The sequence below is a fragment of the Bombus terrestris genome, chromosome 11 (assembly GCF_910591885.1).
Source record: "Bombus terrestris chromosome 11, iyBomTerr1.2, whole genome shotgun sequence".
NCBI lineage: Eukaryota > Metazoa > Arthropoda > Insecta > Hymenoptera > Apidae > Bombus > Bombus terrestris.
The window spans coordinates 1,927,873-1,943,564 of record NC_063279.1 but is presented as its reverse complement, the minus strand read 5'-3'; the positions used below and the strand labels follow the sequence as shown (position 1 = coordinate 1,943,564).

Below are 15,692 nucleotides of genomic sequence, written 5' to 3'. Positions count from 1 at the left end.
TCTTAGTGAGGTCGTCGACGATCGTTCTCTCTATTTCTCCGCCTTCGTTCTTTTCTCTCCTTTTTCTGACTGGCGTAAAAGAGGGGACCCGCACCCTGACCCACAAGTGGGCCCCGGTACCTCCTCAGTCAGTCAGTCAGTCAGTCAAACAAGTCTAACAGGCAATGCGGGCCCACATAATACCGTGGCTGCCGAACTCGCGGTAAAGTAGTTTGACACGCACGTGTTCGAACCGGGTAACGACACAGTGTGTCTTTCTTTAACTGTTTTTGCGGTTACCTTTTTAAATTGAAGAAAAAGAAGCGGAAAAGAAAGAAAAAGAGGAAGCAAGAGAGAGAGAGAGAGAGAGAAAGAGAATGAGGAAAGCGAAGATGATACTAAGAACAGTCCCTGGGGGCATCGTCCTTTTCCTCCTACTTAGCGGATCGATCGCTGCTCAGGACGACGATTCTTTGGCTGGTACTTTCTTGTCAGGTAAATCAATTATTTCTTCTCACTCGGATACTATTGCATTTGCAATTATATACTCCAGTAAATTTAATATTTTGATAATATTTCGTTCTCACTCTTAAATAGTTTTTTACTTTTATTTGCGTTTTTTAATTTTTATACACAACATACACACATATACATATAGTTTGATGTATCACCTGCGAACAATAAATAATAAGGAATATCTAATTCAATCTAATATTATTCCATATATTTCTCGATTTATTAAATGGCTTTCTTAAATTTTATTTATCTATTTATTTTTCCGTTCTTAGAATGAGTTATTCGCTATATAATCTTATATAATTTTTAATTTATTTATTCTGCTTTCTCCTTCCCTGTAGAGAGATTTGTTATGTTATTTAGCTTATGAGTAAATAGAGATATATCTAAAGTATAGTCTCAAGAAATAGAAAGAATTTTCAATTATCAAATTTGAAACGTACATTCTCCCTCGTAGTACAAAAATTGTCGATCGAATTATATAAGTAAGAGCATTTAGTAAAAGTATATAGAAAATAGCTGCAAATAAAATTAGTTCGTTGCAGAGGAGGTTTCGAGAAATAGAAATTCGCATGCGTGAATGTATGCTGTGTACGCTTGTATAGATAGTATCTGGAAGGATGTGATTGTCCTACTTAGGAGTTGTACAACGCTATGCGGATGACGCTCAAGTTCACTGTTGGTGAGAAGGCCATTGGCAAACTTGAAAAGTACGCGATGATACATATGTACATACGACGTACGTAATTAGCAATTGTTCGAATTTTCCTGTCTTAATGAAAAAAATGAGAACTAGAAAATTTTAGACGCTTCGCTAGTTTGTCGTTACGTTGTATCTTTTTTTTAAATGATCAATTTTTGAATGACCAATACAAAGATATAATACAAACATTATGTAACAAACATTGATTTTCGAACATTTTGATATTCAAAATATACAGAGCAAATCGTTTAATTTTATTACTTTAAATTTGCTTTAAAAGTGGTTATGTAAAAGATCTTTTTTCAAACAAAAGTTCTGTGGTATCGAGGGGATTGTGTAATATAATAATTAGTCTTTTGTTATTGTTCCCTTTTTTTTATTTGCACGTAAAAGTTAACTTGAGTTTTACAAATGTAACGTATAACACTTGCATAAATTATGAAGGTATATGGGTCAAAGAGCAAATAATTATTCTTTAAACGATGGTCTATATAAATAATTCTTAAAGTCAATGCAAGCGTGTGATCGCGGTAATTCGATTGTTCATATCTTCGTGCATCGTTGGCAGCTCGCGATAAACTTCATTTTTCACATATTCTCGGAAAAAGTAGTCTAATGAGGATCGGGTCCGGAGAACGAGTCGTTTATGAGTCCTCCACGTTCAATCCATTGATCTCCGTAATACCTTACACATTCATTGTACACAGCAACTGTTGCGTTGGTATCACATTGTTAAAGGAGTTTCACATGATAAATTATCTAACAAAGTGATAGTGTTTTAGATACAAAGATAGAACATTTGTGTCTTATTAGATGAGCCAACGATAAAATTTAACATTAAAATGTGAACGTGTGAATAGAATATTTGGTAAAAATATATTATTTTCGTTTATGTAAAATATCTTCGGAAACCATTGACAAAGTTTCGCAGGGTTTCCAAAATCTTCTTCGTCGCAATGTTTCACGTGCTGATAATGCATTGGTTGTGATCAGTGAATTGTATCTATAGTACTCTAGCTATTAGTATTATTATTATAGTATTATTATAGTATTCTACCTATAGTATAGTATCTTGTATTTATAGTATTAAAATCTCTTTCGTTTCTTACTATTTTTAGTCGTTTTACGTCTCGTATCGAGAAATTGCTAGATTTTCCAAACATTTCACTAAGCATTTAAAACAAACAACGACGATCGTATCTCGGTTTTTCACTATTGCTTAATTTCATTGATACTTTTCATGTTTACTTCTGTAGTTTAATCCACTACCAATAACTTTGGTCTAGTCGTGTTTGTAAACGCTCTAGTCCCCCTTTGCATAGAAGGACGAAATATCTCGCCACGTTAGGTCTTCGACGACACGCTTTGGACGAGATATCTCGCAATGCCGTGTCGTTCATGTGATATTTTGTACTTGGTATCTCGCGACGTAATATCGACGCTTTGGGCGGGATATATCGCACATCTTTTCATTAGAACTCGAGGTATCTCGTTCATAAAATTCAATTCGTAAGGCACCGTGTTTGTGAACATCGAAAAACGGGGACGCGAGTTATTTCGTTCGAATCGTCGCGAGATATTTCGTAGCGTAGAATAGAATATTCTTTTCGAGAATACAAAGCCTGAATATCAGTCTAGTGCGCACATACTCGTCAAATATATCGTTAAACAGTATCGTTAAAATTTGATGTTCTTTTTACTTTGGAAGCATATCTCTAGTTCCGATGGAGGCGTAAAGAAAAAGCGTAAGTTCAAGAGCAGTTAATTTCGTTTGATCAGTTACCTTCGTATAACAGAGAATTGTCCTTCCATGATATTTTCTAGAGTTGAAAAGATATAGATACGATGTTAACGCAATTGTACGACGCTAATTGTATATGTATACAGAATATGGATGTGAGTTTATTATCAATCTAAGACAATTAAGTTAGAAAAGGCACGTATGGTATCAAAAACGGTCATACGATTAAGTCAAGCTGTTTAATTAACTACCGTTATGTTTGTTTGGGCCGTTATGCCTGCTAAAGTGAAAACACCTAGAAGTCTACACTATGAGACGAATTTCTTGAAATTTACTTACTTAATCATTGGAAGAATCTAACGATCGTTGTTCATTAGCACAAAATAAAAAGTTGTACACTTTTCCTTCGCTGTAAATCGTTGATTTAAATATAATATACATATATTTTCAATCGTATGGCGCGTTCGTCTCATTTGGAACGTTGCGACAGTTGCAAAGCGTATTTGTGAAACGGCACGGTAAAAATTCTTGGCCAAAACACACTTTCTGTTTCAGGTAGTCATCGTAGAAAAACTTAAGCACGTAGTTTTATTTAATAGGCAAAAGAAAATAAGTTATGATCACATTTTAAATAAGGAGATATGCTCCAAATTACGTAGTTTGGCCTTATTTTAAACAGAAAAACCTCGTAGTCACTTTGATAAACATTTCACTTGATAAAGATGAAAAATTAAACAATTCTATCCTTGCATTAATATCGTCTCATCGATATGTTTCTTTTGATCATTTCGACTCTACGACCTCTTCGTCGTTCACTCGCGATGTCGTTTTCTACGTTCGGGCAAATCTCCAGCCTAATAATAATTAGGATCGATACACTGGATTTTTTGGGCACTTGTTCAATTTTTACCGCATTTATTTGGCTTCCGTATCGGCAACATTTTTAAAGAAATTGTTTTCCAAAATGGCTTCTCACTCCGAAAATTGAATTACATCTTCATATCATTATCACTTCTGCATTGATTCATCATCGTGCTTTATGGCTGGTTGTAAATTAGTTCCCCTTTCCACTTTCTTGATACACACTCCAACTCTTCTGTCGCTAGAATAAATGCTAAATTTACTCTCGTCAGCAAAAATAATGTTATTCTCCCATTGACTTTCTTTTGAAATAAGCTCTTTTACGAACTAAGATATTTTTCGTCTCTTGGATCAATGAATGGTCTTCTTCTGATCATGTACATATTTATCCATTGTAGTCCTCTCCTTGCAATCTTTCGTTTCTAATCATTCGACATTTTTTGCGAGTGCACTAATTCTGCGTTCTTTCTTCGGCATTGCTGTCAATTTCGAAGCATTTATCCGTGATTCTTCCATAATTTTTCTCATAACAGTGGTGAGCGAAGAGGACAGTTTCAACGAATTATTAATTTCGTTTAGAAGTTCACCAACTGTCAAGATCAAATTCAATCACGCTTGACCATTTCATTTTATAAGTGGAGCGTAAGATTACGTATGCAGGAATTTCTCTTGACTCACCGTGCCTTCGCACCTGTACCTGATAGTTGATGTTGAATTTATAATACACGTGTTACTCATTATCGTGCATAAAAATATCTTACAAGTAATCTTCGCAATAAGATACTATTAAACAATTGTCCTTTCTATTGAGTCATAAATTTATAAATATTAAACGCTTGAATATAATATCAGTAGAATTTCTACCGCTATTGACACTCTAACTCCACTAATCTTTTAATGCTTGTACTAAAATTTATGTGTACAGCTTTACAAACTTTCTTTAACAAATATATATCGTTACTAAATTATAATATGTGAAATACTCCATTTTAAATACCTTGAATATTCTTAGATACGTAAAAAATCCATTTCCTGAAATTGTTTGGTATCAAGCAAGTCATAACACGTCAGTAGTAATCCTTCTGTCATGAGCAGAGATTTTAATGATATTTGCATCTTCAACACGAACGTAATGATCCAGAAATGTGATGGACAGGTACACGAAGTCACAGGAATTTCATTAAATGGATCTCACGTGGATGTTTTTATTTTTTCTCAGGTCTATTAGATTCCATAACAAGTACAGCCAACAGTGCAGACTGCCCAGGTGTATGTGTACACACATTTGCAACGTTAATATGTTACGAAGTTCTTGAAGATGTAGAGTGCCCTGCTAGTATGCGATGTTGTATCGAGGCACCTATAAATGGTACCGGAACTTCTGGAAGTGCTGCCCCTCCTCATGACGATGACTCTACTTCAACTATTATCACTACCGTTAAGACAACGACAACTACGAGCACGACAACACCTTCAACAACTACAGCACTTACAACCGTATCTTCGACAACTTCCGTAAAAGCCACTTCTGTATGTTCACAAAATCGTATTCTTCGAAATAATAAATATATTTATTATGTCGTGCAAGTGAATGCATGTTTGATATTTAAAACTCGACCACTGACGTCTTCAGCGTTATTATTATTACAGAATAAAGAATGCACAGAATGTCGTTTCTTTAAAAGTGATTGGATTCACATCGTAATTGCCTCGTTAAATAGTGGAATTATTATTGTTGAAAAATTGATACGCATACAAATAGATACACTCTTTAATATCTATTTTACTAAAAATAAGGACTGAAAGTATATAAACACTTTACTTATTTTTCAGGAGAATCAGAAAGAAGCAGCGAATAAAACATCATGTATGTATTTTTTATATTTAACTATTAAAAAAGCGAGATATATAATAAAATATAAAATCTTTATACACCCTCTAAGCTTCAAGTAGCAATCCTTTTCAAGTTTCGAATATCTTTCCATTTTTTTTTCTCTGAAATTAACGATTAAATTTTCATCCAACTGGTACATAATCACAGTTAACGATTAGAGTGGGTATTTAATCGTCAATTAGATCATTGGTTAATCATTGCGATCTTCTTTCTTGCGAGATTGACGTTTTAATCTCTAATGAATATCACCTCGGATCTCTTTTAATTGTTAATAGCATTCATTCAATATAACATACATTCTTAAATGTCAGATACAACTTAATTTAGAATTTAACAACTTTTAACTTGTAACGATTAATTTCTTCTAATCGTAAGCATCGATCAGTTAAAACAAATGGAGTAACTTTTACCAACGACTTTTAATCAATTAGTGCACAATCCTGCCTCAAATAAAGTAATTTAATATTTTGCGATCAACGATCCAACAGTATTTATCACATAATTATTTTCTTTTAGCAAAAACGTGTTCAGGAATTTGCATGGCAGAGAGAATTGCCGATTACTGCGATGCGGTTCTGGTAATAGACACCCTTTGCAAGCCAGGATATAAATGTTGCGTATCCAGAGATGCGTTTGGGGATTCACCTCCGCCAGAACTACTAGTCATTGACCGAACGAATTCAAGTCGCATCGATGAAAAGACCGGTCTCAATACATCTTACAAAGGTTCTTCGCCTTTTACGACTGTAAGATCAAATATGATTACTTCTACGAGCGTAGCCAGCACTACGATAGCAACGACTACTACGATAGCGAAACAACCAACAACTACGACAAGACCAAAGATTACGGTGAGAAAGCCGTGTAAAGGTGAATGCGTTAGTGGCTTCTTCGCTCTTTTATGCGATAAAGTGGATGGAGAAGCTGAATGCCCTGATGATGGATCTTGTTGCGTCATCGACGCGTTCTTAAAAACTGTAAGAAAGTAAAGCTGTAGAAAGATGAATATTTCTTAAGAGACAACTTCGTATTTACGAGCATAATCCGATTGAACAGGAAACGACAACAACAACGACAGTTGGACCAACAACGAAACCGCCGGAACCAAAATTACAACCATGTCCCGGATTTTGCTTGTTAACCATTATGGCAGCCTTCTGTGAACGGCCAAACGCAATAATAGCGAAGACTTCGACTTGTCAATCCGGATATATTTGTTGTGACAACACGAAAAGCTCGCCGCAGGTGATTCTATTTCTTTTTTACGGTAGAACCCTTTCAATGGAACGATTAAATTGAGGCAAGTAAGATATTGGATAACCCATACGAAAAAGAAAATTGAAATTACTCGCACATAGACAGTAAACGTAGTGACACCATCTTCTCCGTATTAGACACCAAGGCCAAGGCCAAGGCCCACGCCGAGACCATCGATTACCACAGTTTCTTTACCACGAGACACACGTGCAGAGTGTCCTGGATCGTGTATCGTTTCCTATTTATCATTCACTTGTTTCAGTAAGTATTTACTCTTCCCTCTTGTTACTCCTACTTTATTCGTTTGAAAACTTATCGTTGCCAGAAAAATATTAATTGCGTATGTTATACAGCTACTAACTTCGTTAACGTTAATACATTTTTCGTAAATATTTTTTCGTTATATCTGCGTCGTATATTTCGAAATTGTCTCACTCTTATTTTCATCACTAAGATATAATGTAAAATAATAATAATAATAATAATGGTTATAGATCCCTTATTTTCTTATAGCTTGTGGTAAATTTATTTTTATTTTTTATTTTATATGTACTGTTTTTTAAGCGATTTTAAATTTTAAAGAAGCGAACAATTTGCATTGAAAGTCTTAGGTAATTTTAATTAAGGTAACTACTGATTTAATTTAAGGTAACTACTGATAAACTCGTTAGCTGGATAATTAGAATTCAATTGACATTTCCAAAAAAAGAAGAAGACTTCGTTTCGTCGATTCCGTTGATCAGAAATTACACAGAATTCTAAATACCAATCAACTGAATGTCAAGAGCACATATTTAATATTCTCTCAACGCACTTTTTCTTGAAAATTCCTTTTCTTCGGTTTGACAACGACGCAGTACTCGAGGATTGACTATTCGATTATTGAATCGTGACAACTGATTTTCTAATTTATCCTTTAGAAACTCTTATTTTATGACGTTATTTCTTTACGCTATTGAGGGCGACAGACACGAGTTTCTAAAAACTCTGACTAAACAATTCTATCTTTGCTTGATGTGTTTTGGCATGCCTAAGCAACGAATAAGGACTCCAAAATGAAAATAAATTTTAGGGATGATACTACGAATTATTTCATCTGCTTGTACACATTCTGACGATAGTGGTTCTGTATTTATACGTAGCTAGATTAACAGTGTATCAAAGCGACATGATTTATTATTCACTGTAAGGATGCAAAAAGTTAAATCCATCTTTGTTTGAGCCTCTTTAATTAGAAAAATGATAACCCTCTTACAAAGCCTCTTTTCGAGTCGTTTTGCTTTTTCAAACTTCCTTTATTCGAAAAATTCGATAAGGTAAAGATAAAAATTCCAGTAATTTGAAAATTTTCACGCTTTCCTCGAGTTTCTAGTTACCGAGATTCGACTTTATTATGAATTTTTCCGTTTTTTAAGATAATGATGCAGCACGATTTTCGAAAGCACAGATAGCTTTAAATCTTTAAAAGTTATAAAAATTCAATTCATACATTATGTATTTCATCATTTATTTAATTAGTTTTGTAATATTTATCTCCATTCCTTCTCCCTATTTCGCTGCTCTTTTAAAAGTTTGTATAGAAATTTAATATCGAATTTTATGAATTTCTTACATATGAATAACATTTCTCATTGTTTTTTCTTCTCTTTATAGGAAACGCTGAACTGACGAATTTGTTTAAATGTAAGAAACAAGGGCATCAATGTTGCGCTCCAAAATCATTGATACGAGAAATCAACGGTGGAAATTCTAGCGAAGCAATTTTGACTAATAGAAATGACACCATGTATGTTACTTCAAGGCCATACACAACACCATTTACGACAGCTATGTGTAAGTTATAATACATTAATAACATTCAAGTTAAAGATTTATTCAAGATATTCGCACTAGCGGTTTTTAATTTATCTTGTAATTTTGAAAGATTTCGTGCAACATACTACAGTATACAACGTTACGATGTATTTATCCATAATCGTGTATTCTGTATTTTAATACAGGAATGGAGAAATTAAGCAAAATTTATTTATATGTAAAAAGTTACACCAACTTTGTAGATGAAACAACAACGATGATGACAACTATGAGAAGCCCCGTGTACAGTAAATACGTGTGTGGTGTAAAAGGAACCTCCCGTGGACCGATTCAAGCACGTAGTCTTGAAAGAGGAGCACGAGTTGTCGGAGGGGAAGACGCAGATGCCAATGAATGGTGTTGGCAGGTTGCCCTGATTAATTCCTTAAATCAGTACCTCTGCGGTGGTGCACTCATCGGCACGCAATGGGTCTTGACAGCTGCACATTGTGTAACAAAGTAAGTTTTATCGTGATCAGTATGTTTTGAATTTTAATACATTTACCATTATATAATATTAACTTACTTACTAATCTTTCAAAACGTCGTAAAGTTACAGACAATGAAAAAGTGGATATTTAAAATGATTATATTACCTCATTTTTACTTGTAGTATTGTACGATCTGGGGATGCGATTTATGTAAGGGTAGGTGATCACGATTTGACGAGAAAATACGGAAGTCCTGGTGCTCAAACTCTGCGAGTGGCAACCACTTACATTCATCATAATCATAACAGTCAGACTCTTGATAACGATATAGCGCTATTAAAGCTTCATGGACAAGCAGAGCTTAAGGATGGTGTTTGCTTAGTATGTTTACCTGCACGAGGGGTTAGTCATACAGCTGGTAAACGATGTACCGTCACTGGTTATGGATATATGGGAGAAGGTAAGATTCCCATATTGTTTTTGTTCGTTATACGTATTTATGTACATGTAGCAAAGTTCCGAACAAATTGAAACTTCTTGATAAAATCTTTCATCAAAGTTAGTAGTGAATAGATTTTGTTATTATGAACGTTGTCTGTTGCTTATTTCTGCATCAACCGATTTCGATGAAATTTTCAGCATGTACATATGTATGTAAAGTTGACACAAATTAATATAAATTGCCAGGTATTTTATTACAGCGCGTACTACAACTGTGCGTAGTTAACTTTTACTTGATGAGTACAATAAAGAGTCGTTTTCTTTGTGAAGTAAAACATATTACACTTAATCAAGATAATTTCTACATAATTCTATCCACCTTTACCAATTTCATATTCCTAAATATACGTATATATTTTCCTATATTTTCATGTAGAACATATATGTATATTTAATAAGGTGTGTCTACTTCTGTATGTAGCTGGTCCTATCCCGCTTCGAGTACGAGAAGCTGAGATACCAATTGTAAGCGACGCAGAATGTATACGTAAAGTGAATGCCGTAACTGAAAAAATTTTCATTTTGCCAGCAAGTAGTTTTTGCGCTGGTGGCGAACAAGGAAACGATGCATGTCAGGTAATATTAATTCTGCCTTATATATATACATACTATACAGTGAAATCTCCGTATTCGCGATAATAACTCACAAAATCGATCGCAAATATAGCTGATAGTATATTATTTATTTATTAATCAAGCGCAATTAGATAGATATTAACAAGAGTAACTAATAACTGTATAAAATAATACAAGTTTTGTGATAATGATACAATTCCTACGTGATAAAGTGAAATGACTTTTACTTTTTTTAAATAGAATGGAATGACGTTTTCTACATAGATCAGAAATGAAAGAAATAATAATTCGTACATTTCACGATATTTACTATTTATTTGTAAATATAGTATGTTTTATTGGTCAAGCTAATACAAGCAAAAGTACTGTTTATATTTTACTTAAACAATTATATATAATAATTGCAAAACCTAATATTTGATAGGGCGACGGTGGAGGTCCTTTAGTATGTCAAGATGACGGATTCTACGAATTAGCTGGACTGGTGTCATGGGGTTTTGGTTGCGGAAGATTGGATGTTCCTGGAGTTTATGTCAAAGTTTCGGCGTTCATTGGTTGGATCAACCAAATTATTTCCGTAAATAATCTTTAGCTTTTTTATGTTCTATTAATAAAAGTTAAAGTATTTATTTATTAAGGAAACATTGTAGTACCTTTACGCGCTTGATGACGTAACATCATTATGTTACGTATCCAGCAAAGATATCTAAGAAACATCTTTTTAAATATTATTTAATTATATCAATTAAAATATATGAGAAGAAAGAAAAATCTTTTTGACGCATGATAAGAATGCAACAATTCGTGCAAAGGAATTTAACATTGAAAATGTTACGATAATCGTATTATGTTTATAAATATCGTAATACTTGATAATTACCTTTAATAATTAAAGGTAACTAAAAATTTGTTTTAGCAATATGGTTTTATATAACTAATGCAGTAAACTTCCGTTTATCCAATTTTTTGAATATTTGAATCGCCACACTTCAAACATTGAATTATTTTCGCCAAAGGTAATAAATACGTATCTATAATTTCTTGTGAGCTTTAAAGTCATAAAATCTTGATAAGTAAAAATTACGTACTTTTAAAATACCAAAAACAAATGTAATTCTTAAAACTTTAATATCATGACAACAAGGTATAAATAAACATTATATTTATTAGTTATATATAATTATATATAAAATTTTGTAAATTTTAATAAATCTTGTTCCTGTAATTATTCGAACATAATTTTATGATATAGGAAAAACGAAAGTTTATTGTATCTATCAATTAAATAGAATCTTTTAGAATTTAAATTTTAATGTCATTGGTAAAATATATATAATAAATAAGTTTAATCTATGATTTCCTTTTGGTAATTGTGCCATCAAGTGCGTCAATTTTAGATGAAAAAATGCTGTCTTAATAAAGATTCTTAGATAATAATGAAGATTATACAATAAATTATAAAATCATTGGTAGACATAAATTTACTCGAAAAACATTAATTAAAAGATTATATAAAAGTACAAAATACTCTAATTTTGTAAAATACTAAATATAATGTAAAAATATTAAACATTAGTGTATTATTACAATAATACATATATACGATACGTATGTTAAATATTAATAAGATACATAAAACAGATTTGATTATTGTAATAATTATAACAACCTTCAGACATTTCTTATGAATTTTGTCGAGTATAGTTAGAGTGATTAAATATAAATCTTTTTACTATCGCGCATAATATATGTCTGCATATGATATGCGTAAAACTACATATATCATTTTGTCAGTTGCTTGTCACTTATTTTAAACGTTAGACAAAATGTTAATAAAAAGATAAAACTTATAATTTTAATTTTTTTTTTGTGTCTTTACCAACAATTTTATAATTCATTGTATATATATGAGTATATACATGTCATTTATTTATATTAAATGACATATTGCAAGTGAAAGTCAATTTCATAGAAATTAAAACGGTTTTGTTAAGGCCAAAATATAGTGATATTTAATTACCATAGTAGAGAATATATATATATATATATATATATATATATATATATTTAATGTAATTTTTTAATAATAATTTATGTAAGACATTGCAACTGATATATGTATGTATGTATGTTTATTTTTATTATTATATATGTATATTCATCAGTTTTGTTTTATGAAATTGGCTCTTTATTTTATATATATGTTACGGGCAAAGGCTGCAAGACATACAAAATCGGTTTTGTCCGGGCAATGTCAGCATTATGCACCACTGCCTGGCAAAGTCTGAAGAAATAGTTGAATACGGAATATAGTTCAATATAATACGAACAAAGTTTACATTGCTCACCACTGCGTGAACAGCGTCGGGAATTATGTATTTTGCGAACTTTGCCAGACTTGAAATGCACATTGAGAATAATGATAAATCAGTGTGGGCAGCGCTACGCTAAGTTATACCTATTTTTGTTAATCTCAGTCATACCATTCCTTTTGGAATTAAATATCGGTATTGGATTAGGCATATAAAAATCTCCGGCCCGCGATTCTTTCGCTAATAGCATGGGAACGTCTACGCACGAAAAAACACGAGCGATAATAGTTTTCGGCCGTAATTGTGGAGTAATTGTAAAGAGTTGCTAACCAGAAATTTTTATATACCTAATCCTATATCGATACTTTGTTTCAAAAGAAACGGTATGACTGACGTGGGATGAATAAAACTGGAAGAACTTAGCGCGACGCTGTCCACATGGATTTATCATTATGCACAATACCGACGTTACATTTCAAACAAATAATAGTTTCCGACATTGTCCACTCAATGGTGAAATAAGTAATCCTTGGACTTGGACTATGTTCGCCATTGAATTATTTCGCCTGACTTTGCCGGACAGCGATGTGCAGTGTGTAATACTGATATTGCCCGAGCAAGGTCGACTTCGCCTGTAACATATATATACATACATTGTTTAATATTTACATTATGTAGATTCAGTATATTTGGGGATAATATCACATTGCTTTGTACATTATTGCATCACTCATAATGTATTCTTCAAGTTATAATTATAAGAATGTTTTATCGATTTAAAAAAAGAGTGAAAATATTAAATGTGAATATCAAAGTTAGTCATTAAGTGCTTTAAATCTATAAAACATTACTGTAAAACATTATTGTAAAAAATCTTTTATAATTCAACGTAAATGTTATGTACCTTTAAAAACTAGACATTATTACAAATATAAATTTTTTATTACAAGTTAATAACATAACTTGTTATCGAATCTAGATGCATAAGAAAAGATTGCAGAATTTGGATTATTTATATATTTTTTGGTCTACAGTCTAGAGTAGAATTTAGGCTAATAATCTAACTTATTTTTAATATCAATTATTTTTCCATAAATGCAATATAGGAAGATAAAACATTAACTTATAAAAATTGTGACATCAGTCCAATAGAAGCAATTAGCTTCCCAAGATGGATCACTGGATTAATATGTAAAAATTACAAGTTATTTTAAGGACAAATATAGAGAAATTCAAAATTTTATAAGTCATTCAACATTATTTGCGAAACCTCATAATCGAGAATCATCTGTTTTCATCTTGTTTACGTCTTGTAAATATTATTTTTATTAGTAAGTATACGATTTAATAATTTTAAATAATTAAAATAATAATAATAATAGCAATTTTAAGAAGTAATAGGGAAAATGAGTATCTCGATCAGAATTATTAGCAACTTTAATTATTAACAATTCACAGCTGACAGACAATAATTATTTTTAGTAACATAATTTATATACTAAGATCATTTTTAGTATTTAAATGTAAGATACACATAAAATAATCAAATAAATTACAAAATTTACAATTTTGACAAAAATGTAACAATATTTTTAACCATTTTATTAGCATAACAACAAATATATCTATACATATATATATATCTAAATTTCTTTACAATTGATTTTACATGAAAATTATATTTTAATAGAAAAACTAGCACCACAGCTACAACCTTGTTCAGCTAATGGATTATTAGTTATTCTAAATGCAGAACGTATCAATTCTGTGTGATACTCTATTGTCGATCCTTTAATATATTCTAAAGATGTTGTATCTATAACTACTTTTGCACCATCCTTTTGAAACACTCTGTAATACATCATTGCATTTAATCAGCTGCCAGTGACACTATAGTCACATAAATATTTGAATTATTTTTATGACACTTACTTATCATTTTCATTTATGTTTGTATCCAAATCAAATTTATATTGAAAACCAGAACAACCTCCCCCTTCAACTGTAACTCTTAAATAAGCATTATCATCTGTAATTTCCTTTAAACGTTGAACACAACTGTCTGTAATGATGATATCATTTTCGGTTTTTAGTGTACTTTCCGTTACTGTTTTATTTAGTAATGAATCTGTAGACACATTGTACCACTGAGAACTATGAACAGAAATTAATTTCCAGTTCATTGCAAACATAAAATAACACTGTCAAATTTTGCCTCTTATGAATGAATCTCATATTCTATAATCAAATCGAAATTGTTTCATATGAAAAGAGATTCAAATAAATGTCATATAAATTAATAAACAAAATATTAGTTTAAAACTTACGTTAGCAAACGCGAAAAATATCGATTTGCAGCAAAATTGGAAGAAACATTCCAAATCGCGCGTTTCAATTTCGCCATGTTTTCAATGTTTTGTGTGATAGTCATAAATATATAATATTATAGACGTGAATAAAATATTTACTTGACAAGGACAGATTTGTCACCTAATTGATACAGCAGACAATATTGTAGAAAAATTCTTGATTATATATATTAGTGGATTTATTGTAGAATGCAATTTATTTCTGCAAGATATGATGGTATATAAAAACTGATGGTATATAAAAACAAAAGTAATATTTGTTAGAATAATTGACATGAAATATTTATAACATATTCTAATTTTTCATACTTTAAGTTGCATACACATAATATTATTGCATTACTGTGCATCTGCATTGCATAGATGCCTTAATTGTCCATAAGAATTAAGTGCGAATTCTAGACTGTTTTATAAAAATCACAACATAATCCTATATATTTGCTTGTATTATCAATGCACAAATATAAACTCTTCATTCATAAAACAATTTACCGTTGTTTATGATAGTAACCTTAAAAACACTTACTAAAATAAGAAGTCAATAATACATGTAGTTAGCTCATAACAAAATTGAATTAAAAATCGAAAGATTTATTAGTTAATATCTAAATTTAATCAAATTTTTCTATAATGTAATTCGTTAAAATTTTGACATAAATCTGTAACTGTAGCTATGTATATATCTGTGCAGTGTAAGT

General features: G+C 31.4%; 2 protein-coding genes across 4 annotated transcripts; one reads left to right on the top strand and one right to left on the bottom strand.

The window, feature by feature from the left end:
• The first annotated feature begins 141 nt into the window (after positions 1-141).
• Positions 142-12,163, top strand: LOC100648106 (protein masquerade). Of its 2 annotated transcripts, none has more exons than XM_020865447.2 (11): positions 142-474; positions 5,020-5,330; positions 5,634-5,667; positions 6,211-6,671; positions 6,751-6,939; positions 7,089-7,212; positions 8,605-8,784; positions 9,009-9,264; positions 9,419-9,696; positions 10,159-10,313; positions 10,738-12,163. In XM_020865447.2, exons 1-11 carry the CDS (start codon positions 357-359, stop codon positions 10,903-10,905), a joined length of 2,274 nt encoding a protein of 757 aa, XP_020721106.1. In that variant the 5' UTR covers positions 142-356; the 3' UTR covers positions 10,906-12,163. The 2 variants fall into 2 exon arrangements, with proteins under 2 accessions (XP_020721106.1, XP_003398699.2); XM_003398651.4 differs by lacking the exon at positions 142-474 and adding an exon at positions 2,575-2,943.
• A 1,881-nt stretch (positions 12,164-14,044) lies between these two features.
• Positions 14,045-15,271, bottom strand: LOC100648219 (iron-sulfur cluster assembly 2 homolog, mitochondrial). Of its 2 annotated transcripts, none has more exons than XM_012313319.3 (3): positions 14,953-15,271; positions 14,558-14,779; positions 14,045-14,476 (listed from the first exon to the last, which is right to left on the bottom strand). In XM_012313319.3, the coding sequence occupies exons 1-3, from the start codon at positions 15,054-15,056 to the stop codon at positions 14,302-14,304; spliced, it is 501 nt and encodes a 166-aa protein (XP_012168709.1). In that variant the 5' UTR covers positions 15,057-15,271; the 3' UTR covers positions 14,045-14,301. The 2 variants fall into 2 exon arrangements, with proteins under 2 accessions (XP_012168709.1, XP_012168710.1); XM_012313320.3 differs by having other exon boundaries at positions 14,558-14,863; positions 14,953-15,265.
• Between the last annotated feature and the right edge of the window lie 421 nt (positions 15,272-15,692).